Source organism: Callithrix jacchus, chromosome 14 (genome assembly GCF_049354715.1).
Source record: "Callithrix jacchus isolate 240 chromosome 14, calJac240_pri, whole genome shotgun sequence".
Classification (NCBI taxonomy): domain Eukaryota; kingdom Metazoa; phylum Chordata; class Mammalia; order Primates; family Cebidae; genus Callithrix; species Callithrix jacchus.
This window is the reverse complement of record NC_133515.1, coordinates 9189710-9216294: the sequence shown is the minus strand read 5'-3', so window position 1 is coordinate 9216294 and position 26585 is coordinate 9189710. Positions and strand designations below refer to the sequence as shown.

Below are 26585 nucleotides of genomic sequence, written 5' to 3'. Positions count from 1 at the left end.
CAGGCCTCACCCCCAGTGAAAAACCCACCACAATGAATGGACAGTTCCAGCCCTCAGTGGGGGGCATGGGGAAGAGGTGAGGAGCCATTTTGACCCAAAACTAATGCTGTGATTCTCGTTTGTTTGATTTAAATGCAATGTCATTGTTACAGAAAAACATTGTCACACATTGCTTTTTTAAGCATTTTGACTTATTTGGATAAATGAACACCCTGACTACGTAATATTAGAAAAAGGTAAAAGACCCATTAGGATCTGAAATAAGGCAGTTCAAAATAAGCATGTAATAATAGGTTAAATAGCCCGTGATTAATATCACCACTTTCATCATGTCTTCCATTCAGAGAGTCCTGGCTTATATTTGATATTCATGAATAGGTCAAGTTTATTGATTATATAAAGTTTATGTCGCCAGTGCCTAAAGGATGTCATCTTTTTAAATCTGTCGGGCCAGACACTTAAGGGTACTGTCGAATGGGTAGCTTAGCATAACTGGGCATGATTATACACACCCAAATCAGTCTCTGGATGAGTTACCTTCATCTCCCAGCAGAGTCAGTACCAGCCAGGTTATTGCTTTAATAATGCAGATGTCTGCTGTTAATGTTTACCAGCTAGCTAATCAGAACTCTAGAGAATACATGCCATGTTTGCATTGTTACAAGGCAGATATCATTTTACAATTAACTTCATTACAACTGGAATGTAATCATCTAAATTACCTCTTTTTATTTTTCACTGTGAGGCTTTAAGATAATTCGGTATATAAACATAAAACTCTAGGCACTAGATATGCATATAAATGATACTTATTTTCATAAGGATACATAAATATACTCACCCATATATATCCATACAATTATTATGAGGTATATTTACAATCTTTACATTAAAAGGAGATTGTTTTATGTGAATATTGAATAAAATAAGATTTCTCACTTGGTTTTTTTTAACCGTACAGTAAAAAATATATTCACAAATTAAACACTAGGGGGCCATGTTAAAGCCACAATAAATATAGACTACTGGTATATATTGAGTGTGTTTCAAATTGCTAACGTAAAAGAAAATGTATTGTGGTATTTTACATATAGGCAGTAATTGGAAGAATAAAAAACACTTAATTCCACATTGAGCAGAGTTTTTAAATTGTTTCTTAAGTTTGAGTGAAAGGAAGGAATATTTTAAAAAGATCTTACACTTAAGCAATAATGACATTTAATATCATTCTCTCCTCGTAGGCCTCGAAGTGCAGATTACTTTATGCAAGAAGCTAAACGAATGAAGCATAAAGCAGATGCAATGGTGAGACCCTTTTCTTTCCAGATATGTTCTTCCAAATTGTGTGTGTACTGCGGCTTCATCACTGGGACAATATAGCTAGGGTAATTATAAAATCTATTACAGGGATGGCTGGGTCTATTAAATGGAGAAATGTTTATATAATCAAGTATTCATACCCCAATAAATTATGACTTCAACCAATAACGCCTGACTGGGAAAAAGCCCTGGATAAATGAATATTTCAATTTAGTCCTAAGGTTTGAATAGTAACTTGAGCCAGTGGAGGCAGTATTTTTTTCCCTTTAAAAAGTGAAAGTTCGATTTGCATTTTTCTCTTGTTAGCCTAACAAACCCTTGGCTTGGTCCCAGGATCAAATCTCTTTTCAAAAACACTTGTGTTCTTCACATGTATCTGCCAAAATGAATGCTTTCTCTGAAACTGTACAGCACAGAAACTGTTATCTGCACATGAGACTCTAAAGTCACCATGATTTGATGTTTTCAAAGAATAACTTTTCTTGCTTGGATAACCACCTGTTTTGGAAAGCTTGAAGCTCTCAGGCAGGAGATTGAAAACTTTATTTTTTTCTAAAAGAGATCATATGGTCGTTCCATCGTCAATGAATGAAGTCCAGAGGGACTGCTTCCCACCTAGTCATTCCAGTTTTAGTCTCCTCCGGTGTTCGTAACTGATACTGAGGCAGGTGCTGGAAATGAAGACAGCATTTCCAGTGACCTTCAGAATACTGAAGATGTTTAAACAGTATCAGTACACCTCTTCCAGTGCTACCTATATCACCTATTAAACACTTATTTACGTGAGGACCACTGCCTAGGTACACTGGGGTACAAGACAAATAACCCCTAAGTGTCAGAGAATAGAGAAGGGCAGTGGAAGTACAGCTCTTGTCCACACAGTCCAAGTCTGATGAAAACGTCTGCTCATCTGGGGAAGCTGATGCATGACCACTCTTGGAGAAGAGCATCAGATTTTTTTTTTAAATTTTTTATTGGATTTTAGGTTTTGGGGTACATGAGCAGGGCATGCAAGACAGTTGCGTAGGTACACACATGGCAGTGTGCTTTGCTTTCCTTTTCCCCTTCACCCACGTTTGGCATTTCTCCCCAGGGTATCCCTCCCCACCTCCCCCTCCCACTGGCCCTCCCCTTTTCCCCCCAATAGACCCCAGTGTTTAGTACTCCCCTTTCTGTGTCCATGTGTTCTCATTTTTCATCACCCACCTATGAGTGAGAATATGCGGTGTTTCAATTTCTGTTCTTGTGTCAGTTTGCTGAGGATGATGTTCTCCAGATTCATCCATGTCCCTACAAACGACACAAACTCATCATTTCTGATTGCTGCATAATATTCCATGGTGTATATATGCCACATTTTTCCAATCCAGTCTATTATCAATGGGAATTTGGGTTGATTCCAGGTCTTTGCTATTGTAAACAGTGCTGCAATGAACATTCGTGTACATGTGTCCTTATAGTAGAACGATTTATAGTCTTTTGGATATATACCCAGTAATGGGATTGCTGGGTCAAATGGAATTTCTATTTCTAAGGCCTTGAGGAATCACCACACTGTCTTCCACAATGGTTGAACTAATTTACACTCCCACCAACAGTGTAAAAGTGTTCCTTTTTCTCCACATCCTCTCCAGCATCTGTTGTCTCCAGATTTTTTAATGATCGCCATTCTAACTGGCGTGAGATGGTATCTCAATGTGGTTTTGATTTGCAACTCTCTGATGACCAGTGACGATGAGCATTTTTTCATATGATTGTTGGCCTCATATATGTCTTCTTTCGTAAAGTGTCTGTTCATGTCCTTTGCCCACTTTTGAATGGGCTTGTTTTTTTCCTGTAAATCTGTTTGAGTTCTTTGTAAATTCTGGATATCAGCCCTTTGTCAGATGGGTAAACTGCAAAAATTTTTTCCCATTCTGTTGGTTGCCGATCCACTCTAGTGACTGTTTCTTTTGCCGTGCAGAGGCTGTGGAGTTTGATTAGGTCCTATTTGTCTATTTTGGCTTTTGTTGCCAATGCTTTTGGTGTTTTGTTCATAAAGTCCTTGCCTACTCCTATGTCCTGGATAGTTTTGCCTAGATTTCCTTCTAGGGTTTTTATTGTGCCAGGTCTTATGTTTAAGTCTTTAATCCATCTGGAGTTAATTTTAGTGTAAAGTGTCAGGAAGGGGTCCAGTTTCTCCTTTCTGCACATGGCTAGCCAGTTTTCCCAACACCATTTGTTAAACAGGGAATCCTTTCCCCATTGCTTGTTTTTGTCAGGTTTATCAAAGATTGTATAGTTGTAGATATGTTGTGTTGCCTCCGGTGCCTCTGTTTTGTTCCATTGGTCTATATCTCTGTTTTGGTACCAATACCACGCTGTTTTGATTACTGTAGCCTTGTAGTATAGTTTGAAATCCGGTAGTGTGATGCCCCCCACTGTGTTCTTTTTGCTTAGAATTGACTTGGCTATGCGGGCTCTCTTTTGGTTCCAGATGAAGTTCATGGTGGTGAGCATCAGATTTTTAAGGAGAATGAGATTTTCTGCCTGAATCCAGTATCTAAGGTTTATGACATTATTTATTCATTGTCCTCTTGCCCAACCTTACCTTTCCTGGAGACACTCTGCTCCAGCCAGGCTGGTCCCCTACTGGCCACTAAGCACACCTTGCTCCTGCCAGCCAGCGGGCCTTTCCACCTGCAGAGCTTCACTCTCACAGACTCTCACAGGCATACTTGCACCCTCAGCGTCCTCCCCAAATCAAGCCAGACCCTACCATTCCTTCCCAGCATCATGTTCAGTCTCCTCCCTGCGGCCTTCCCAGCCTCTCTGTGGCCCTATCACTAGCTTCCTTCCCTCCATCTCATTTGCACTGGATACCTCGTTTTGCATTTTGTTGGGTAATCACAGACTGCCTTGCACTTTGAACTATCTTGTAGGTGTACATTTTCTCTCTCCAAGTGTATGTTCTGGGAAAGAACTTTGGCTTATTAAGTGTACATGCCACAGAATTGGGTGCTTTAGGAAATATTAATATTAAGTGAAATGACTTCATCTGAAAGTATTATCAAGAAATAATGCATTATAGGCCGGGCACCGTGGCTCACACCACTTTGAGAGGCCGAAGCAGGTGGATCATTTGTGGTCAGGAGTAAGAGACCAGCCTGGTCAACATGGTAAAACCCTGTCTCTACTAAAAATACCCCCCCCCAAAAAAAAAGAACCAGGTGTGGTGGTGCACACTTGTAATCCAAGGTATTCAGGAGGCTGAGACACAAGAATTGCTTGAACCCAGGAGGCAAAGGATGCAGTGAGCTGAGATCATGCCACTGCACTCCAGCATAGGTGACAGAGTGAGACCCTGTCTGAAAAAAAAGAAAGAAAGAAATATTGCATTATAGCCTACACTAGTTTTATAAGCTGTTTAAAATTTTGATTTGCTAATGAGGGAAGATTTGCTCTACATTTCTGTTTTCAAAGCTATCATTACTAATGAAATTTGGCATGTGTGTGTTTTGTATTTTGTTTTGTTTTGTTTTTGTATTTTTAGTGGCAAGGCTTGGAATAGTATTTGAATATTACATCATTCTATGTTTTGAATGATGAATGAATCATTTGAAAACTGGGGATTATAAAGCTGATTTGTGGTTGCCCTTGCTGATGTGGGGAAAGAATAACACAAATTTAGACAACTACAGATAATCCCATAGAAATTTTTAGAATTTGTTTGTCTTTAGAGAACAGGGTCTTGCTCTGTTGTCCAGGCTGGAGTGCAGTGAGGTGATCATAGCTCACTGTAACCTCAAACTTCCGGGCTTAAATGATCCTTCTGCCTCAGCCTCCCAAAACACTGGGGTTACAGGCATGAGCCACCATGCCCAACCAAAAATAATTTTTATTATTAATTTTCAACTTTGTGTCCTATTTTAGCAAAGCTGAGATAGCTCCCTGAGTTTTATCTTCTCTCCTTGCCCCTACTGACACTCTTGAGTGAGGTCCTAACTATCAACAACAAAAAATAAATAAGTAATTGAGGCCATGTGTGGTGGCCTAATTGTAATCCCAGCACTTTGGGAGGCTGAGGCAGGTGGATCACTTGAGGTCAAGAGTTTGAGACCATCCTGGCCAACTGGCAAAACCCCATCTCTACTAAAAATACAAAAATTACCCAGGCATTTGTGGCACATGCCTGTAATCCCAGCTACTCAGGAGGCTGAGGCAGGAGAATCCCTTGAACCCAGGAGGCAGAGGTTGCAGTGAGCCCAGATTGCACCACTGCACTCCATCCTGGGCTACAGAGGGAGACTCCACTAAAAAAAAAAAAAAAAAATTTGAGAAGAGGAAGGCATAGAGATATAAGTGCCACAAGTAATGTTAAAGATAATAACCAAGGCCTGGAACCATCCAAGTTGGGGATGTACCAAAAAAAGTATGAAAACTCCTATGGGACCAGACCTATCAACTTTGATGTATATTTAGCATAGCATGGAGGAACAAGGAATGAAGTCACCAAACCACTAGGGGTTAGAAAGAGGGAAACAGAAATTAGAGCAGCCATGCAGTTCTGAGCTCTGTTGATTGGCAGCTATCACATAGGTTTGGTACAATTCTGTATGTAACTGTTTGCTCACTTACTCCAGACCAGTAGCAGTTTGAGAAAATAACTAGGAAAAGAAGTATGCTGTTTCTTTCTTCTCTTGGCTTCATTCACAGGATTTTGGAAGTCAGAGTTGGGTTTCTCAAATAAAGTGTATAAACTATATGACAATGCCATTTTTTTAAAAAAAACTGTTGTTTAGGAAGACACTGTGTATACTCTGTTGATCAGGTGGAAAAGTTTGGAAAGGCTTTGAACTATGCTGAAGCAGCCTTGTCGTTTATTGAGTGTGGAAATGCAATGGAACAAGGCCCCATGGAATCTAAATCTCCTTATACGATGTATTCAGAAACAGTAGAGCTCATCAGGTAAGCTGGATTTTGCCAGGTGTGGGGAGGAGATGAGGAATGTATGAAAGTACCATGGATAGAGAGAAAAGAATGTCAGCCTGCACCACCCACCACCAGGAACCAGTGTTCATCCCCCCACAATAAGAGGGTAAGGTTGTGCAAGGCACCTTGGCACATCCTGCCCCCTCTCTCCTCTGTGAGCAAGGAAGGCAGCTGCTGTAGCCCCCAGTTGGCGAGGGAGGAGTCTGAGTCTGAGTGGGCTGTGACATGCCTGCTCCTCCCAGCTAGGAAGTGGCAGATTTTGAGCCTATTTCACTCCCTAGGCTGCTTTTAAAAAAAAAATCTGGTTCAGGTTAGTATCATCTAAATCTTAACTCCATCAGTAAATACATCAGGAGTATTCAGTGAAAGAAGATTCAGGGGGATTTTATGGAAGGAGAAGCCATCTTATAATATACTGTCTGATCAAAAAACGGCATGGTCACCATTCCCCAACCTATGTTAAGACCCATGAGCAGACATGTCAAGGCCTTCGATGAGAAACACTTGTCCATAATGGACACCTGGAAAGGCACCTTCTTCACATCTCTGTAATGAACAGTTAAGGGAATTTTATCCCTTAGCCCTACTGAGAACCTGCATAGTATGGTTTAAACTGGTTTTTAGCCAGTTTAACTGCTTGACATAATGGCTAATATCCATTATGAGATATAATTCTTCCTAAAACTAACTTTAAAGATTTTTCTGATTCTGGGGTTCTGTGCAATCAAAGCTTCGACATTTTCCACCGTGTCCCAACATTCTGCATGGAAGATGTCCAATCATCTTAGGATGTGATCCTTTTGGTCTGCACTGCCCCAAAGATGCTGCTTGGTGTTTTACACACTGCTTTCCCTCAGTAAATAGTTTCCAGCCTGCGAAACTGTTATGCTGACATCAGAGAACACATCACCTCCAAAAAGCATTTTTCAAGAATGTTTTAAAGTCAACACTGCCCATTTTTCTTAATAAAGTATTTCTACTAACTCAATCTATTGGCAAATCCTTTATACTGTCTTTTTATATGGCACATTACTTTCAGCAGTGATGAAATGAAAACAGCAAAATAAAAAGATGGGTAAAAATTACTCTAAGAGATCCCAGTGCCATACATTGCTTCCTCACAACAAGGCCCAGCCTCAAATGCTGATAGGCAGGCAGGGAGGAAAGTGGGTTAAACCGGACAGGGACAACGCTGGAAGATACCCTGGCGTGTGAGTACTTTGAGCACAGGCATATTTTTGGGTTTTGTCTGATTTGCTCACTGGGGATCCTTGGCCCCTAGAACATTTTCTAGCCCATAGTGTATGCTCAATAAATAATTGAGGAATCAATGAATAAGCAAGCCATAGGGCCAGCTGAGAACTGGAGTATCATGACCTGCTTAAAGGCATTCACACTTGAAAATTCAAACAAGCAAGCCCAAACAAACAAAAACCCATGCCAGCCAGACTCACCATCAGGGAGAGGGTGGTAGGTTGCCACACCCACACTGCCCACTGATGGAAGTAATCTTTCACAGATAGAGAACACTGTTCACCTTCTAGATACTTCAGAATGAACAGATCACGTAAAATACAGAGACAACTAAGATAAAAAGAGAGGTTTGGCTTTTTGTCAACCTACATTAGAAAACAACATTAATTACATCTGCACATTGCCCACCCTGCCTGAGCCTCCTCTCCTCTATTGAGACACCAGGGGACACAGAGCACTGGTAAGAAGATATTACCACCAAGAAGACCCAGCCAGGATGTACATTTTGTCCTCACAGGCAGGAAAATTCCTTTCTCTACCGTGGGACTTCAGAGGGCCAAGGGTCGTGGGTCAGTGGAGCACTGCCACCACGAGAGCCCAGCCTAGTGACCCTCTCCTGGCATCCTCCCATTCCCCACAGGCAGCACCATCAGGGACCAGCTGGAGCCCCAGGGCACCAGATTAACCACACAGACTAAAATAGTATCAGAAAGACTCTGAAAATTAAATTATAATTGGAACCCAGCCCCAAAAGCAGCTAGGACCTTCCTGCTAGACCTAAACAGGGTGACTGGATTTAAAGTAGGACTCAGTCTCCTAACCTAATGGTCAAAACATCCTACAATATCCTGGACATTTTGACCATTAGGTTAGGAGACTCTTGAGTCCTACTCATCATACCAAGAACCAGCACAATCAAAGAACCAGCACATCTTTCTATGAAGAAAGATGTTCAGATGACCTCAATACAAAGATTCATCAGTTGCTGGAATTATCTGACAAGGATTTTTAAAGCAGCCATTGTAAAAATGCTTCAATAAATAATCACAGTTATTCAACAAACAAAAAATAGAACATATTGTCAAAGAAATGAAAGTTATTTTTAAAATAACTAAATGAAAATTGTGGAACTGTAGAATTTGATAAAATAAGCCCCAAAAATGGGCTCAGTAATAGAGTAGAGATGACAGAGGAAAGAGTCAATGAACTTGAAGACAAAAAATATAATTTACCCAATCTGAGTAGTAGAGAAGAAATAGACTGAAAAAAACTAAATGAATATAGCCTCAAGTAAAATAAGAAAAGATCCAACATTTGTTTCATTGAAGTCCCAGAGGAGAGGAATAGAGAGTGGGACTGACAGAGTATTTGAAGAAATAATGGCTGAAACTTGCCAAATTTGTCAAAAGACATAAACCTACAGATTTAAGAAGCAGAGAAAAACCCAAATAAGATAAACCCAAAGAAATGCATGCAAAGACACACCATAATTACATTTCCAAAAACTACAAACAAAAAATTCTATAAGCAGCCAGGGGAAAATGACACATTATCTGCAGGGGCGCATCAATTCAAATGATAGCAGTCTTCTCTTCTGAAACTATGGAGGCTGGAAGGGAGTGGCATGACAGTTTCTAAGGGTTGAAAGAAAGAACTATCAAGCCATGAATTCAGTGAAATTATTCTTCAAGAATGAAGGGAAATAAAGATACCCTCAGATTTAGGAAAACTACAAGTATTTGTCTCTAAAAGGCCTACCCTTCAAGACTGGCTAAAGGAAGTTTCTCAAACAGAAAGAAAATGACAAAAGAAGGAAGAACAGACAGATATACACAATAAACTATTCTCTGTGTGAGTTTTATAAACCAGGTTTGATGATTGAAACAAAAATTATACCACCAGGTTAGACTCATATCTGTAATCATAGCACTTTAGGAGGCCAAGGTGGGAGGATAGCTTCAGGCCAGGACTTTGAAACCATACTGGACAACATAGTAAGACCCCACTGCTACAAAAAAAATTTTTAATTAAAAATTATACAAGCATCTGATGCTCAAGACAATGCTATTCTTAAATGGGGAAGTTAAAGGTATCTAAATTGAAGTAAGACTTCCATACTTCACCCGAGTGTTTCTTGAGCAATTTGCAAGCCAGCCAGCTATCCCAAGAACTTTACAACACTATCTTAATTAATTCTTTCAACAATGTTATGTGATTGGCAGTATTAGTCTTATTTTATAGATAAGGAAATGGAGGCTTAAAGATGTTAACACATTTGTCTAAACTCTTAAAACTTACAAGTCGCTGAGCTGGGATTTGAACCTAGGACAATCTGATCATTACACGTACTGCCTCAGCTCTCTCAAAGAGTCTACATGTGTAATTTGGTATGTTGATAAGAGAAAGCAATGGCCACAGTCCGCTCGGTTCAGAAAAATAAATGCAACTAAGTGCAGTCCATAAAAGCCAGTAGTTTCTTGTAGCACCTGTCTGTAAAAGCAAACAGAGATTAAAAATGTACTCAGGACACTTACGTGGCTGTCAAAGTAACAGTTACCTAACAAAGAAAGGAGGGTGAATGTGAGCACTCCTCTGCATATCCAGGATGGAAAGTATTCTGGAGGTAAGCACAGAAGGGCTGAACGTCCCCTCCATCTGTCAGCCACTCAGCCATAAACCAAAATTTGGAAAAATGAACAAGTTACCATATACGGGAATAGTTCTTGAACTGATATCACGCCTGACAATCTGTAGCATTTGAACTTGTATTGCTAAAGAGCAGAAAGCCGCTAGGCGGTCCTAACAGTGGTTATGTTCTAGTCGTCACAGTAACAGAACACTTGGAAAATGGAGCAGCACCAGCTAGCTTTTAAGAAAGAATTATCAGGCTGGGCGCAGTGGCTCAAGCCTGTAATCCCAGCACTTTGGGATTTGAGGCCAAGGCGGGTGGATCACGAGGTCAAGACATCAAGACCATCCTGGTCAACATGGTGAAACCCCATCTCTACTAAAAATACAAAAAATTATCTGGGCATGGTGGTGCGTATCTGTAATCCCAGCTACTCAGGAGGCTGAGGCAAGAGAATTGCCTGAACCCAGGAGGTGGAAGTTGTGGTGAGCCGAGGTGGCGCCATTGCACTCCAGCCTGGGTAACAAGAGCGAAACTCCGTCTCAAAAAAAAAAAAAAAAAAGTAAATTATCAGCAAGTACTATGAAAAGCTAAGTGTCAGTCAGGGAGAACTACCATCAGAAGTTCTGTTAATAAGAAAGCTTGTTTTACTATTTCTTTGTTTTTAATTTTTTTGTTCTATTCTTCCCCCGCTTTTCCTAAGGTATGCTATGAGACTAAAAACCCACTCAGGCCCGAGTGCCACACCAGAAGACAAACAACTGGCTGCATTATGGTGAGTGCCCGTCTCCACTTAGAATATCGGCAAAGCAGGTGCTGAAATGCAGTGTTTTCCCAATGCCTTCAAACATGCAAAGCCTAGAGCAGTTCTGTTGGCCAGGGAAAGTCCAGGCTGTTGTTTGCTGCTGTACTATGCATGATCTGAATTCACAGTGATTGAAAATCAACAGGCCAGTTACACAGGGTACTTTTTTTCTGTGTGTGCATGTGGTTTAAAATCACACAGGTCTGTGGTTTAGTAATTGAATCTGAACTGTGCCAAGTGGAGTTTTGTGTTTTAACATTTTAGATGCATTCAAATTAATTCATGTGTTGCTTTACATGCCGAATTAGTATGACTGAAGCAAATGACACATTAAAGTTTTTTCGTTTTTCTTTGTTTGTTTGTTTGTTTTTGGAGACAAAGTCTCACTCTGTTGCCCAGACTGAAGGGCAGTGGCACGATCTTGGCTCACTGCAACCTCTGCCTCCCAGGTTCAAGTGATTGTCATGCCTCAGCTTCCCCAGTAGCTGGGATTACAGGAGTGTGCCACCACACCCAGCTAATTTTTTGTATTATTTTAGTAGAGATGGAGTTTCGCCATGTTGGCCAGGCTGGTCTCGAACTCCTTACCTCAAGTGATCCACCTGCCTCGGCCTCCTAAAATAAAACCCTGGAATTAATTACAGGCATGAGCCACCAAGCCCTGCCTCATTATACTTTGATAATAAAATCACTTCTTTCAAAAAGTTAGCCTACATGTAGTAAATTTCATTCTATCTTTATAATGATTACAATGATAATGATTGTCATTATAGTAATAATAATCATTTTCCCCATGACTTCTCCCAGGGTCAACCCCCTCCACTTGCAAAACGACACGACACTTTCTCCACAGATCTCCTGTAAAAGGGATCCAGATCTTTTGTTCTCCAAAGGCTCATATTCTACTCCACAACCTGATCTGCAAGTTAGAGAATCTAATTGAGTCTCAAAACACCTAACAGCATAAAAATGACACAGTGGACTTTGGGGACTCAGGGGAAAGGATGGGAGGGGGCTAAGGGATAAAAGACATTGGGTACAGTGTACACTGATTGGGTGATGGGTGCACCAAAGTTGCAGAAATCGCCACTAAAGAATTTACTCATGTAACCAAACACTGCCTATTCCCAAAAAAAGCCCTATTAAAATGAAAGATAAATTTTTTAAAAAGAAGAAATATGAAAAACCTAGGAACCCCATCACATCCTTTCTTACCCATGCTACTTCCCCATATCAGCTGGCCACTTGCTTTGTTTTTTTTTTTGTTTGGTTGGTTGGTTTGGGTTTTTGGGGTTTTTCGTTTGTTCGTTTTTGAGACAGAGTCTCGCTTTTTTGCCCAGGCTGGAGTACACTGGCGAAATCTCAGCTCACTGCCACCTCTTCCTCCCAGGTTCAAGCCATTCTCCTGCCTCAGACTCCCGAGTAGCTGGGATTACAGGTGCATGCTGCCATGCCCGGCTAATTTTTGGTTTTGTTTTTGATTTTTTGAGATGGAGTTTCGCTTTATTGCCCAGGCTGGAGTGCAATGGTGCGATCTGGGCTCACTGCAACTTCCACCTCCCAGGTTTAAGCGATTCTCCTGCCTCAGCCTCCCAAGTAGCTGGGATTCCAGGCATGTACCACCAGGACTAGCTGATTTTTGCATTTTTAGTAGGGATGAGGTTTCACCATGTTGACCAGGATGGTCTCAAACTCCCAACCTCAGGTGATCCACCCACCTCAGCCTCCCAAAGTGCTGGGATTACAGGCATGAGCTACCATGCCCAGCCTAATGTTTGTATTTTAGTAGAGAAAGGATTTCACTATGTTGGCCAGGCTGGTCTCAAAACTCCTGACCTCAAGTGATCTTCCCACCTCAGCCTCCCAAAGTGCTGGGATTACAGGCATGAGCCATCATGCTCGGCCCAGCCACTTACTTTGAAAATGATGACACAGAAAAAAGGAAATGATCAGGTAACCTGTATTTCCTTTACCTGTCAGTCCTTCCTTACTCATCAGTAAGTGGAAGGCAGAGAATATGGGTAGAATACATGTCTATCAAGCAGTGAAATAAAAACAGTTGAATTAAAAAAAAAAAAAAAAAAAAACAGCAACAGACACAAAAAAGAAGGTGTCAGGTTGTTACCCGTCCTGGGTTCGGTGTGCTAGGAGGAGATGGTGCCATTGTACCCAGAATGTTGGTATTCTGGATGTCAGCAGCAGATCCGAGTTAGCAAATCACTGAGTGAAGAGCTCCAAGGAAGAGAGGATAAGTCTGAGAAACACCTTTTGTGCCCCTTTCAAACTTTAAGTCCTATATTGGAATAAAACACTAAATGACAATAATATGATTATATAAGACAGAATACTCACATATAAACAGATATACAAAGTATCATAGGAAATAATAAAATGATGGCACCTACTCCCAGCATAGTGTTTTTATTGTTTAAAAAGTACATTCATGTTTGTGACTTTAGTGGAGCTAATTATATATAGTTCAGTAAAAACAGGTGGCGGTGCCATCCTTTCCACAGAGCGGGGTTCGCCCTAAACAGTGAAGGCTGCGTGCTAGAGCTACCTCTACCTCGTACCTCTCGTGGAGACACACTGCCCTCTGGTGGTGGGAAAAGGAAGCGGTCGGTCCCTGTGACCCAATGAAGTGATTCAGCTAATGCTGTAAAATGATCTAGTGGTAAATGTATGTATGGAATACCTTCTTAGAATTTTGAATTCTGTTTTTGGACAAAAGGTGGTCACTCACAGACATTATATGCAGATGTAGAAAGATTTCAAATATGTAAACAAGGTTTGGTTATTGAGTGCCTTAGAACAAAACAACAAAAATATGTAAGTGTTGTTTGCGCAGGCCACACTCAGCCTGTTTCTCTTTTCGGCCGCAGTTACCGATGCCTGGCTCTCCTGTACTGGAGGATGTTTCGACTCAAAAGGGACCATGCTGTAAAGTATTCAAAAGCACTTATCGACTATTTCAAGGTACCATCTAGTGAATGAGCAGAGTTGTTCCTTAAATTCACTTGTCTCCCTGTCAAGGTCTTTTGTGAAGCTCCTGGTAGAATCCATTGCTTTGGGCTAATGCAAGTCACCTCTGACCCCCAAGCTAAGCCCATTTATGCCACACTTGTGGCTTTCAGAGCTCCGAATGGGCCTTGGAGAGCTCGTCTAATGTATCGCCCTGCCTTCTTTTCCAAGTATTTTTATTTATTTATTTATTTGTTATTTTTGTGTTTTTTTGAGATGGAGTTTCTTCACTCTTTGTTGCCCAGGCTGAAGTACAATGGTGTGATCTTGGCTCACTGCAACCTCCACCTCCTGGGTTCAAGCGATTCTTTTGCCTCAGCCTTCTGAGTAGCCTTCTGAGGCACCCACCACATGCCCAGCTAATTTTGTATTTTTAGTAGAGACAGGGTTTCACCATGTTGGTCAGGCTGGTCTCAAACTACTGACCTCAAGTGATCCACCTGCCTCGGCCTCCCAAAGTGCAGGGAATGTAGGCATGAGCCTCTGCAGCTGGCCTTGTCCAAGTCTTTTTATGGTTTCAAAGAAAGAAGATCCAGTTACTCATTCCAGTGTCCTAGGAAATTCATCTTTATAGCTAACATAAATTCCTCGTGCTCACTTAGAGCTTCTTTTCCTTAGAATTAACCCCTTAGAGCCATTTCCTCTCAGCTATCTCTAGTAGCTAATTAAATTTTTAATAGAGGTGTTATTTAAAATGGTAAGAGATGGATTGTTAGAACTCAGAGGCAGTAGATAGCAATGTATATAGCTATAGGGACAAAATTGCAAACCATGCCAGCTTTCGCTTATCTCAAGGAATGAAATTATTTTCGCTTGAAGAATAAATTTTTAAAAGCCTTCTCTGATGTACTGTTGTGAGGTCAACCTTACATTAATAATTCATTTCTGGGCCTCTATCTATAGAAAGTAGAAATTATCCTATCTCTACCTCCACCAGCCCTTTGTCATATACACAGTCATCATTTGAGATCCACTCATGCCCAGCCTCCTCTTCCCAGAGATGCTGTCTAATGGCCAGGCTGTGCTGGCGGTTCCTGAGGTATGTTAGCACATTTTCCTAATTGCACATGTAGAGTAACCAGGCGCTAGATCATGAACATCGCTTTCTCGGCCCATTGACCATGGTGTGTCATCAGGACAAGAACCAGCATTGAGCCTTCCCTTTCCTTCAGGCACCTAAAATCAACATCAATGGTGTTCAGAAATCCAGACCGTAAGAGCTAATGCTAAAGAGAATTATTACAATGAAGGAAAATGCTTGAATAAAGAAGGAAGCTGAATTCTATAAGCCACCAGGAGCTACAACAAACTTTGAGGGATATAAGTTCTTAATATTCTCTGCAGCCCACAAATACAAACAAAATGGGTAGAAAACACCACCGGAAAATCAGTTTCTCCTCCAGGAGTTAATGTCATTTACCCTTTATCAAAAGCTATTTTTGAAATTTTTTTAATTAACCAACAACAAATTGCATGTGCTTATTATGTATAATGTGAGGTTTTGATATATTTATACATTGTGGAATGATTAAACCAAGCTAATTAACATATTTATCACCTCACTCATCATTTTCGTGATGGGAACATTTAAAATGATCCTTTTAGAGATTTCCAAGTATGCTATACATTATTATTCATTGTAGTCGCCATGCTGTACAATAGATCTCCAGAACTTATTCCTGATTCCTGATAACTGAAAGTTGTATACAAAGTTTCAAGGGCTTTTTTTTTTTTTTTGAGTCTTGTTCTTTCACCCAGGCTGGAGTACAGTTGGGCAATTGGAGCTCACTACAGCTTTGAATTCCTGAGCTCAAGCAGTCCTCCCACCTCAGCCTCCCAAGTCACTGAGACCACAGATACAGGTCACCACACCCAGCTCATTTTTTCATTTTTTGTAGATGTGGGGCCCCCCCAGGTTGTCCAGGCTCTCCTCAAACTCCTGTCCTCCAGCGATCCTACCACTTTGGCCCCCCTAAGTGCTAGGATTACCATTGTGAGCCACACACTCCACCTCAAAAGGCTATTTAAATGCTACTTTGAGTACCTAAAATGAAATCTTAAGGTACCCAAAACAATTTGGCTATAGAGAATATGTTTTATCAGTACAGCACTATCTCTATTAAAAAAGAGCGTTGTTGGTATTTTTTTTACCAACCCAGTATTTCTTGGGCATGGGGATTAGTGGTGGAGGAAGACAGCTCAAGACTTTTTTTTTTGAGATGGAGTCTCACCCTGTCGCCCAGGCTGGAGTGCAGTGGTACAATCTCAGCTCACCCTACCTCCGCCTCCCAGGTTCAAGCAATTCCCCTGTCTCAGCCTCCCAAGTAGCTAGGACTATAGGCATGCACCACCATGCCCAGCTAATTTTTTGTATTTTTCGTAGAGATGGGGTTTCACCATATTGGGCAGGCTGGTCTCAAACTCCTGACCTCAGGTGATCCGCCTGCCTCGGCCTCCCAAAGTGTTGGGATTATAGGCGTGAGCCACCGCCTTCTTTCTCCGTTCAGTAGCCTTTACTGGACTGTTTCTGCAGCTCCCAAGCCTTTCTCCCCCGTGTTATATGCAGAACATCCATCCTATAGATCATGTTCCCCGAACCACAGGATGAAATGGAAACAAAGTGATCAGTCCAGTAGCAACAGACTGAGAAAGGTGTCAGTAACATTCTGTCAGGAAAGGGAGGATCAGCTCCCCTATTCAGGAAGGTTTCCTTTTTCTAATTCTCCTCACAAAAACAATTGTATTTCCTGAGACAGGTAAAAGTGGCATGGTTTGCAATGCTGTCCTTACATTTACATCTTGCCATTGTGGCACTTCAGAGCTCTGACGGGCCATTTCTTGCCATTTTAACGACACCCACACTAAAACTAGAAAAATCAGTCACCATTCCATAAAGCTCTTTCTAACCAAAAGAATACTTAGTCTCTGGAGAATCAGGCTGAGGCTATTTTCTTGTCTCTGGAAAGGAAAAATTCCCATCAGCATCACAAAGACCTCTTTCTTCCTTAACAGTCCTATGAAAGCATGATTGGGTTCTTAGAGAGGAAATCTAACTGTGCATTTAGCAACTTCCCTGACTAGAGGCAAAACTTTTAAATATCTGATGCAAACATCTGGCTTGTGCAACTGAACTTCCTAAGCCAGAATATTCAGATAAAACAGAATGTTTGAACATCATGTCTGTTATGGAAATATATTTTAATCAATTCTGTTAGGAATATGCAAGAGCAACTTCCTTTAAGAGAAATACTTTAAACTTCCTAAGTTAAAACAATAGAATATGATGTCATATATTTTCAGGCATTAAGTAAAGATATGTCTATGTTTCTCCAAATAGGTCCTACTTTTAAATATAAAGTATATAAGAGGGGATTTGAGGGAGTTCCTGCTCTTTATTCCTTTAAAAAAATCGTTTACAATGAAAAAAATAAGGCTGCTTCAAGATTTGACAGACCCTTGGGATTATGATTTAATGTGTTAACTAAAATTTGTACATAACCCAGGCTCTGGGTGAAGCCTTTCACTTACCCCACTGAGGTCTGATGCAAGTACCTTGTTCATGCAAAATAACTTTCTAAATCAGAATATTTAGGTAAACTAGAACTTTTGAATATCCTGTCTGCTAGGGAAATACATTTTAATACATTCTTTTAGGAATATTCAAGAGCAAGCTCCTTTAAGAGAAGTACTTTTAAACTTTCAAAGTCCAGGCAGCTGCCCCAACTCCCTTCCAGAGAGAGAACAGAAAACTGCAATGGAAAATTCCCAAGTCCAGTTTCTCTGAAGGTGCCTTTTGCCTGCAGCGTCTGCCTTTGCTTCTCTCTGCAATTATCTGAAAACACATTCCTGTCACCTGTTTCACCTCATGCAGATGGCATTCACTGTCACTGTTTTTATTTTCTTGCAGAACTCATCTAAAGCCACCCAAGCCCCGTCTCCGTGGGGGGCCAGTGGAAAGTAAGTTCACTTTTCCAAAGTCAATGCCATAAGCCAGACAGTGCATGGTGCTGGGCCACTGCGCTTTGCTTACCGTTCCCCAAGGGGCTGCCCCGCCTCGCTTGCTCCCGGCCTCGCCACTCTGGTTTTTCTACCTCTCCCCTTCCAGGAGCACTGGAACCCCATCCCCCATGTCTCCCAACCCCTCTCCCGCCAGCTCCGTGGGGTCTCAGGGCAGCCTCTCCAACGCCAGCTCCCTGTCCCCGTCGACCATCGTCAGCATCCCACAGCGCATCCACCAGATGGCGGCCAACCATGTCAGCATCACCAACAGCATCCTGCACAGCTACGACTACTGGGAGATGGCCGACAACCTGGCCAAGGAAAACCGAGGTGCGTGTGCCCCTCGGGGAGCAGGAGGCCCACCTGATTGGGGCAGTGTGGGCAAGTTTCCATGGCCTCTCAAAGGAGAAATAGGAGGAGTTGCCACCAATGGTGGGAACCCTCCTGACTGCTGACCTCTCCCCTACCGTGGGGCCTCTGATGCCTTTGTCTCCCCCTATCCTCAGTGGAAAATGATGTGAGACACCCAGGGGCAGGTATAGATACGCACACCTACACTTTTCCCTTTAGCCAGTGGGCTTCTCAAAGGTATGAATTACATTGTATTCAACTTTGTATTCCTAAGACCTAGCCCCATGCCTAGAACACAGGTGGAGCTCTGCAACGCTGAATGAATGAATGAGAATGTTACTAACTCTGAGTGCCAGCTGCTTGCAATTGAAATGAGGAGTTTTACGTGTAGCAATAAGCTGTATTTCATTTTGAATAACATTTGTTTTTACTGATTATAAAAGTAATGTAAGGCAGGGTGTAGTGGCCCACGCCTGTAATCCCAACATTTTGGGAGACCGAGAGTTGCTTGATACACACACCTAACACTTTCCTCTAGCCAGTGGGCTAAATCAAGTGATTCTCTGCCTCAGTCTCCTAGGTTTAAGCAATTCTTCTGCCTCAGCCTCCCAAGTAGTTGGGACTACAGGCGCACACCACCATGCCCGGCTAATTTTTGTATTTTTAGTAGAGACGGGGTTTCACCATTTTGGCCAGGCTGGTCTCGAACTCCTGACCTCATGATCCTCCCACCTTGGCCTCCCAAAGTGCTGGGATTATAGGCATGATCCTCCGTGACCAGTAAATCATCAATAATTTTATCAGAAAGAAGTAACTACATAAACATTCTACTAAAGTTTCTGCTACTATTTTTCCTCCCAGTATGCATTATTTCACCAAAATAAGATCATAGTGTATACTCCTGCAGTTGTGTGTCCTTTCTTCATCTGACATATCAGGCATTTTCTCATGTCACTAACTTGTTCAAAAACAGTTTATAGTGGTTCTGTAATACTGGCCTAGTTATTGATTGTATAAAGTATCATGAGTTCTCAAACCATTTTCTTATTGTTAGACATTTGTTCCTTCCAGTTTTTTTCCACTGTGACAAATAATGTTGTGCTAATTATCCCTACATAAGTCATTGTTCATATTTCTGATTTTTTTTTCTGAGACAGAGTCTTCCTCTGTCACCAGGCTGGGGTGCAATGGCACGATCTCAGCTCACTGCAACCTCCGCCTCCCCAGTTTAAGCGATTCTCCCACCTCAGCCTCCCTAGTAGCTGGGACTACAGGTGCACACCACCATATAGAGCTAGTTTTTTGGTATTTTTAGTAGATGCAGGGTTTCACCATGCTAGCCAGGCTGGTCTCAAACTCCTGACCTTGTGATCTACTCACCTCAGCCTCCCAAAGTGCTGGGATTACAGGCTTGAGCACCGAGCCGTATTTCTGATTGTTTTCTTAGGAGGGAGTTGTGGAATAGAATTTTGGGGTCAACAGGTATAGATTCTTTTGAGATATAGTTTATTCTATATATTGACCTACGCTGTTAACTCTTCTCCTGCAAGGTTTTACTAATTTTCTGCTGTCCCTGCAGCATCAGGTAAGAGTGCAAATCTGAGTTCACTTCCAAGCCATGAAATGCAAATTATGTTCCTATGATATCATAACCCTCCAAAGTCAAGAGCAAGATGTTCAGGATGAGATAAGGAATGTATAGCAGAGTGCAGGAGATGATAAATAAAACCACATAGTACGTAACATGCAGCCTAGAGGTGATGTACTCTGAAAATCCAGTAAGAATGCCATTGGGGTCAGAGGCCACCAGCAGGAGCTTGCTAGAGGAGCTGGCATCGAACAATGGAACAGGGCTTTGAAAAGCACTTAGACTTTGGGAGGCTGAGGTGGGTGTTTGAGACCAGCCTGGCCAACATGGCAAAACCCCGTCTCTACTAAAAATACAAACATTAGCCAGGCACAGTGACACACGCCTGTAATCCCAGCCACTTGAGAGACTGAAGCAGGAGAATTGCTTGAACCTGGAAGGCGGTGGTTGCAGTAAGCCAAGATCACACCATTGCACTCCATGCTGGGCGACAGAGTGAGACTCCATCTCAAGAAAAAAAGAAAGAAAAGCACTTAGCAGTTGAGTGGCTGAAATGGGTGGGTTGGGTGTTACTGGTGGACAAAACAGAAAGGACAAATGTATAGAAATACATCTGTCCAGTTTGGGAGAACCGGAGCAGGCCGAGCTCCAGATGGCACTGCCAGCTGCCTGCTAGATGTCTCCTCCCTGAGGGCTCAGTGCCAAGTGTCCAATGCAAACTTGCCATTGTTCCCCCACCCCCCTACCTCTTCCTCTGCTCTACCCCTGGATCCCTGACCTGACCAACCTCCTAGCCACTTCCCATCGCTGCACTTTTGAGACACTTTTCCCAGATGCTTACTCCCAAGAAGTGTATTCAGTTACCAGCCATGACAGCAGAGTAGCCATATGAATGTGTTTGTCTCTATCAGCCACTAAACTGTGATCTTTGAGGCAATAGATTTGAGACCACACATGATTCATCCTGGTATCCTCCCCTACCCCCGCTGCACCTAGCGGAGTGCCTTGGTACATCATAAAGGTTTGTTTGTGTTTGAAGTGGAGTCTTGCTCTGTCACCCAGGCTAAAGTGCAGTGGCGAAATCTCGGCTCACAGCAACCTCCACCTCCCAGGTTCAAGCTATTCTCCCACCTCAACTTCCTGAGTAGCTGGGATTACAGGCACCCACCACCACCACCTGGCTAGTGTTTGTATCTTTAGTAGAGATGGGGTTTTGCCATGTTGGCCCGGCTGGTTGCAATCTCCTGACCTCAAGCAATCCACTCGCCTCTGCCTCCTAAAGTGCTAGGATTACAGGTGTGAGCCACCATGTCCCGCCACATCATAAATGTTTAGTGAAAGGGCAAACCTAGAGAATGTTCAAAAGCTAGAAGGTGACTTCAGTCCAGATGTCTCATGGTCCATCTCTGATTTGCCCCTAGGAGTTTGGAGCCTCAGCCCTTGGACTCACTCCAGGGGCTCAGCAAATGCCAGAATTGAGTACAGGGTGAGAGGCGACAGAGTCACATTCACTTTCAGGAGTGGAGGAAGCATTACTGGACTAGGAGAATGCAGCCAGAGGATATATGGATTTTCTTTACTTTTGGCTAAGCAAATGCTATTCATTTGACTTAGAAATGGCAGATAGAGTGTATTTATTTATTTGGATATAGGATGATTTCTCCGCTCTTGGATTTTATTTTGTTCAAAGGAATGCTAAAGTTACATGATGGAACAGAGAATTCTTGATTTATATAGAGACCATGAATGGAATTTTTTCTACATCTAATCAGTTGCTCAGCGTAGCACACCTAGCATGTGTGGCATTCTTAACAACTCTCTCTGTCCCCTAGAATTCTTCAACGACTTGGATCTGCTCATGGGGCCAGTCACCCTGCACAGCAGCATGGAGCACCTGGTCCAGTACTCCCAACAGGGCCTGCACTGGCTGCGGAACAGCACCCACCTGTCATAGGGACCTCACCCTTGAGCCAGATTGAGCTCTGGTCTCGACAGATGGCTCAACATTTTTTGACACTGTGCTACTGAAATTCCCAGCCACAGCATTTATCAAACTGCGGTGAATATTTCCTCAGCACTGAACAATGGTCTTTTCCAGGGCATGTGTGTTTGTATGTGTGGGTATATAAGAAGCTGCCTGTGTATGTGTGTAAGATACACAGCTCTTCAGAATACACCTTCTTTGTCTAGTTTCCATAATCCCAGGCTAGACAAAGTGATCAGAGGTTTCTAATTAGAGGAAATACACACATACACCATACTCACACACATTCACAGACACACACTTTCTATTCCAGTGCTAAACCATGACTTCTTAGAAAATTCAACCAAAATCTCATGGGTTAGTTAACCAGTTGCAATACAGCACACCAAAAGCTTGACTGCCAGTTAAGATGGACCTGCTCTTATCTTATTGATTACTTTCAGTATTAATAAACTATTCCCCAGTTATTTTTTGATTGGTATGTATTAATGGGTAACTGAATAATGAAAATAAGCCAGATATTTTTGTGCCAGAAGTTTACTAGATTGCATGTTACCAAATACTCGACTCTTCCTCTAATTCCCTTCCCCCATCTGACTTTATTATCAACTAAATGCATTCCAGGCAAAAGGATGGACACTCACAGCCCGTCTCAGCCCCGCCCCCAAGTAGTATGCAAATGGCACTGAGATTTGGCAAACAGATACTAAAGCAGCAGTGACTGTGTGTTGGAGCTCAGTTAGGAGTTGAGGTTTTCGGCACCTGTGATAACACACACATTTCTTCTTCTTGCCACTGTGACTTGATGCTGTAGAGGCACGTGGCATTTGTCAGTCAATCTGTGTTCAAGCATTTTCTTTCCACCAATAGCTTTCTTACAGATTTCCTTGGCTAAACAGGCCATTACCTAGAATGTCACCTCAGTAGGAGCCTGAATCCTTTGCTTTCCAGGCTAAGAGCTATTTGCCATGATAATGCTGTCTGATCCTCTCACTCCTCATGCAGAATGTGCCACTGCAGTCCTTGGGTGCATTTTGATTTGGGGTGATTTTTCAGGCTTTGATTAGCAGGCTGCTTGCAGTGCAGGAGATCCTAGTTCCTGTCTGGGGGCAGCAGCAACCAGAGCCTCTTCCTGTGTCCTGTGCGTCTGGTATGTTTACATCTTGCTCTGGGTTTTCTTCTTGTTTTCTTTTTTAAAATTAAGTTTACATTTTAGGGTTTTTTTGACATCTTGTTTACAGTTTTTGTCTGACTTTTTTCTTTTATAATGTCTTATGCCCTAGATTTAGTTGTCTTGTTAAATATATTTGGATATAAAATCTTGGTGAAAAGAAAATAACTCCTGAAAAAGAAGGTCTATCTTGCCACACTTTAAAAACAAAAATAATGTCCTTGAGGCCTCTTACTTGATAAAGTTGCACCAGGACAGTCTGAGAAAGGCAAGCAGTGCAGTCTGTGGAATAATCCATTTATTCAAGGTGATGGCAGCACAAAATACTTAAGACCAGCTGCTGATTATATACATTCACTGTTACTCTTATGATTATATACATTCACTGATACTCTTATGATTATATACATTCACTGATACTCTTATAGGTTGGGTTGCAGCGTTAACATTTTTGTCAGCCTGATCTGTAGGTGGGAAACAAGATCATTCTAATTCCCTAGCTCTGAGCACTGAATCAAAATCATATAAATGATTGAACAACTTAGATGACTTGAAATTAATTGAAAATAAGCAAGTGAAGGGCTTGTGGAATTTGCGATTTTGGCCTTCAAGCATTTGGGAATATTAAGAAGATTTCCATTTTACGTATCTCCAACTAAGGTGCTTCTTACAACCCTTTCACTTTTTTTTTTTCAGGCGGAGTCTCGCTCTGTTTCCCAGGCTGGAGTGCAATGGCACGATCTCAGCTCACTGCAATCTCTGCCTCCTGGGTTCAAGCGATTCTCCTGCCTCAGCCTCCCAAGTAGCTGGGATTACAGGCATGCACCACCATACCCAGCTAATTTTTGTAATTTTTAGTAGAGACTGGGTTTTGCCATGTTGGCCAGGCTGGTCTCAAACTCTTGACCTCAGGTGATCCATCTGCCTCTGCCTCCAAAAGTGCTGTGATTACAGGCATGAGCCACTGTGCCCAGTCCTTCCACTAATTTTTGGCAGAGTTCACAATCCCATCCTATGTCAGAAATTTGAACCTAACTTAAGAAATTTTGAGTCATTTTTTTTGCAGGACTGACACTTTGTTCTACTTGAAGAATCCTGATTAAATAAACATAAAGGGATGACCCTCAAGGTCTGTCCTGCATCCCCAGAGAGCTTCTCTGGTCCTGCTCACCTTGAAAGTTACAGGCTTTGTTGTGGCATCTATGTGATGAGCTTCCCTGTGAAGCCTCATTTGACAGGTGGCCTCTGGCTGATTGGGCCAGCAGTGTTTTATCAGCACCCTGATGGCTCACATTTCCCAAGAAAACTTCTTGAAACTTGCCCCTGTGAGCAGTGGTCAGAGCCTGCAGTTCCTATCACTGTCTCTCGCTTCATCTGAAGAACACGTTGCTACAGCAGTTTCTGTGGAGTTTGGCGTAGATGACTTTGGTTAGGAACCGTCTTCCTGTTGTTGCTTGTGAAAGTCATTCATAACTTGTTCCTTTTAATTAGTTTTGTTGTTGCTGCTGTTGTTATTGGTTTGGTTTGGTTTTGAGACCGGGTCTGGCTCAAGCTGGAGTGCAGTGGTGCAATCACGGCTCCCTGCAATTCTTGGGCTCAAGTGATCCTCCTGCCTCAGCCTCCCAAGGAGTTGGGAACATAGGCACATGTCACCATACCCAGCTAATTTTTTCTTTATTTTTTTTTTAGAGATGGGGTCTCACTATGTTGCCCAGGCTGGTCTCAAACTCCTGGGCTCAAGTGATCCTCTGGCCTCGGCCTCCCAAAGTGCTGGGATTACAGGCATGAGCCACCATGCCTGGCCTGTTTACTTATGTTTCAAGTTGAAATATCTTTCTTGTGTTTTCTGATTAGAAAAGTAATACCTGCTTATTGTAAAAATTCAAACAGTGCAGAAATGTAGAAAGTAGAAAGTGTAAGTCCCTGGTTGTTCCTTCTGCCTGAGACAACCACTGCTCACAGTTTAATGTATATCCTTCCAGAGACTCTCAAATTTAAGCAAGTAATTTTTATTACTACATCTTTCTATTTGAAGACCTACACTTGTCTCTGAAGTTCAACACAAGTTGAACTGACCATATCCTTCCCATGACCTGAATGGATATTATCCTTTATCACAATGTTCAATTACCTTTGAAAGACAGTAGCCCAGATATATTCCTAATGAAAATTTGGCATTTTTGATGATACTATTCCATACAGATCAGACTCAGTTGCAGAATTGTGCCTGGAGAGAGAGGTTTGGTTAAGACAGAGATTTCTGGAAACATTCAAACATTCAAATTGCAAATGGAAACTTGAAACCCACTATCTAATGAGGAATGTACTGGAAAAATAATCTGAAGAGTTGACAAATTGTGTACTAGATTGAACACATGGAATGCAATGCTATGAGACTTTCTGCACTAAAACTTACCGTAATATGTACAACAATGATGTGTGTATTATATAACAGTGATGTGTACATTTCTGACACCCCATACATAATATACACAGTTTGTATAAATGCATACATTTAAAAATATATATGTACAATACAGCTAACATAAAACTGTAGTATGCCTGAAGGATATTACTAGTGCCTAATATTGAGTGTAAGTCACTGCGTGTTCGCATCAACTTGGAAGTGCAGTAATTGTTATAAAATTAAATCAGTGCAGCCAACATTATTTATGAATCACATCTTTGAAACTGTGCAGTAGCATATACATATATATTTTTAAATAACATTTTTCACAGTTTTCCAGAGTTACTGTTGAAATCTGCATCACCAAAAAAAAAAGCAAGATTTTTTTAACAAAGTAGACACTCTTCTGGCCCAGTAATCTGCGTGTGATTTCCTATTTGTAGATTCCCAAGAGACTTTAGCAGTCACCAGCCTTAATGCATGTACAGGATATTATTGTGACTTAATTTATCTGCAGTTTTTAATCCATGTGAAATTGGAATTTATAAACGGACTTGGATTAAATATGTCTGCCTTTCTAAGGTTGCAAATGTTACATTAAATGATTTATGTTGTAAATGACAGAAGTTGAGTTGTATGTAAAAGATGTTCACCAATTTCTGTGAATATTTTTACAAGGAAACTTGAGAATCAAAATACGTTCAAGTCAGTTGTTCTGGCTCCCAGTTTATAATCTCTTTAAAAGCAATCTTTTTGTTTCATAAATGGTTTAAATGTAGCTCCCACAGATTATTAGTATGAAGTCTGACATTTTTCATGAAAAAAAGTATGTTTTTCTTTATTATAGCTATAGTTCATTATTTGTCTTTGCTGTTTCCTGATACACACACACACACGTACGCATGCACTCACGCACGTACGCACATGTAGAAACATCCTCCAGTGTCCCAGTGAGGGCTGAACAGGAAGTTTGAGAAGGTCATCTCAATGGCCACAGGGTTCCTGTTCAGCCAGTAGTCCTGGGATGTTGCTCTGTCATTCTTCAGTGTCACAAGTTACTTCCCTGATTTGTGTGCCAGGCTCTT

The 26585-nt window shown here is 41.7% G+C and overlaps 1 protein-coding gene across 13 annotated transcripts in view; it reads left to right on the top strand.

Annotated features, from left to right (window-relative positions):
- The window catches only part of AFF3 (ALF transcription elongation factor 3), a 566569-nt gene extending 540451 nt beyond the window's left edge, over positions 1-26118 (top strand). For 9 of the 13 annotated variants that reach the window (XM_078348797.1, XM_035271750.3, XM_035271748.3 and 6 more), the window contains 7 exons: positions 1242-1305; positions 6131-6267; positions 10878-10949; positions 13862-13955; positions 17908-17957; positions 18106-18329; positions 21771-26118. In XM_078348797.1, coding sequence (XP_078204923.1) covers positions 1242-1305; positions 6131-6267; positions 10878-10949; positions 13862-13955; positions 17908-17957; positions 18106-18329; positions 21771-21892 — 763 coding nt within the window. In that variant the 3' untranslated portion in view covers positions 21893-26118. The remainder of the gene's footprint in view (positions 1-1241; positions 1306-6130; positions 6268-10877; positions 10950-13861; positions 13956-17907; positions 17958-18105; positions 18330-21770) is intronic. The other 4 variants (XM_078348798.1, XM_078348796.1, XM_035271749.3 and 1 more) reach the window with 1 other exon arrangement.
- The last annotated feature ends 467 nt before the right edge of the window (positions 26119-26585 follow it).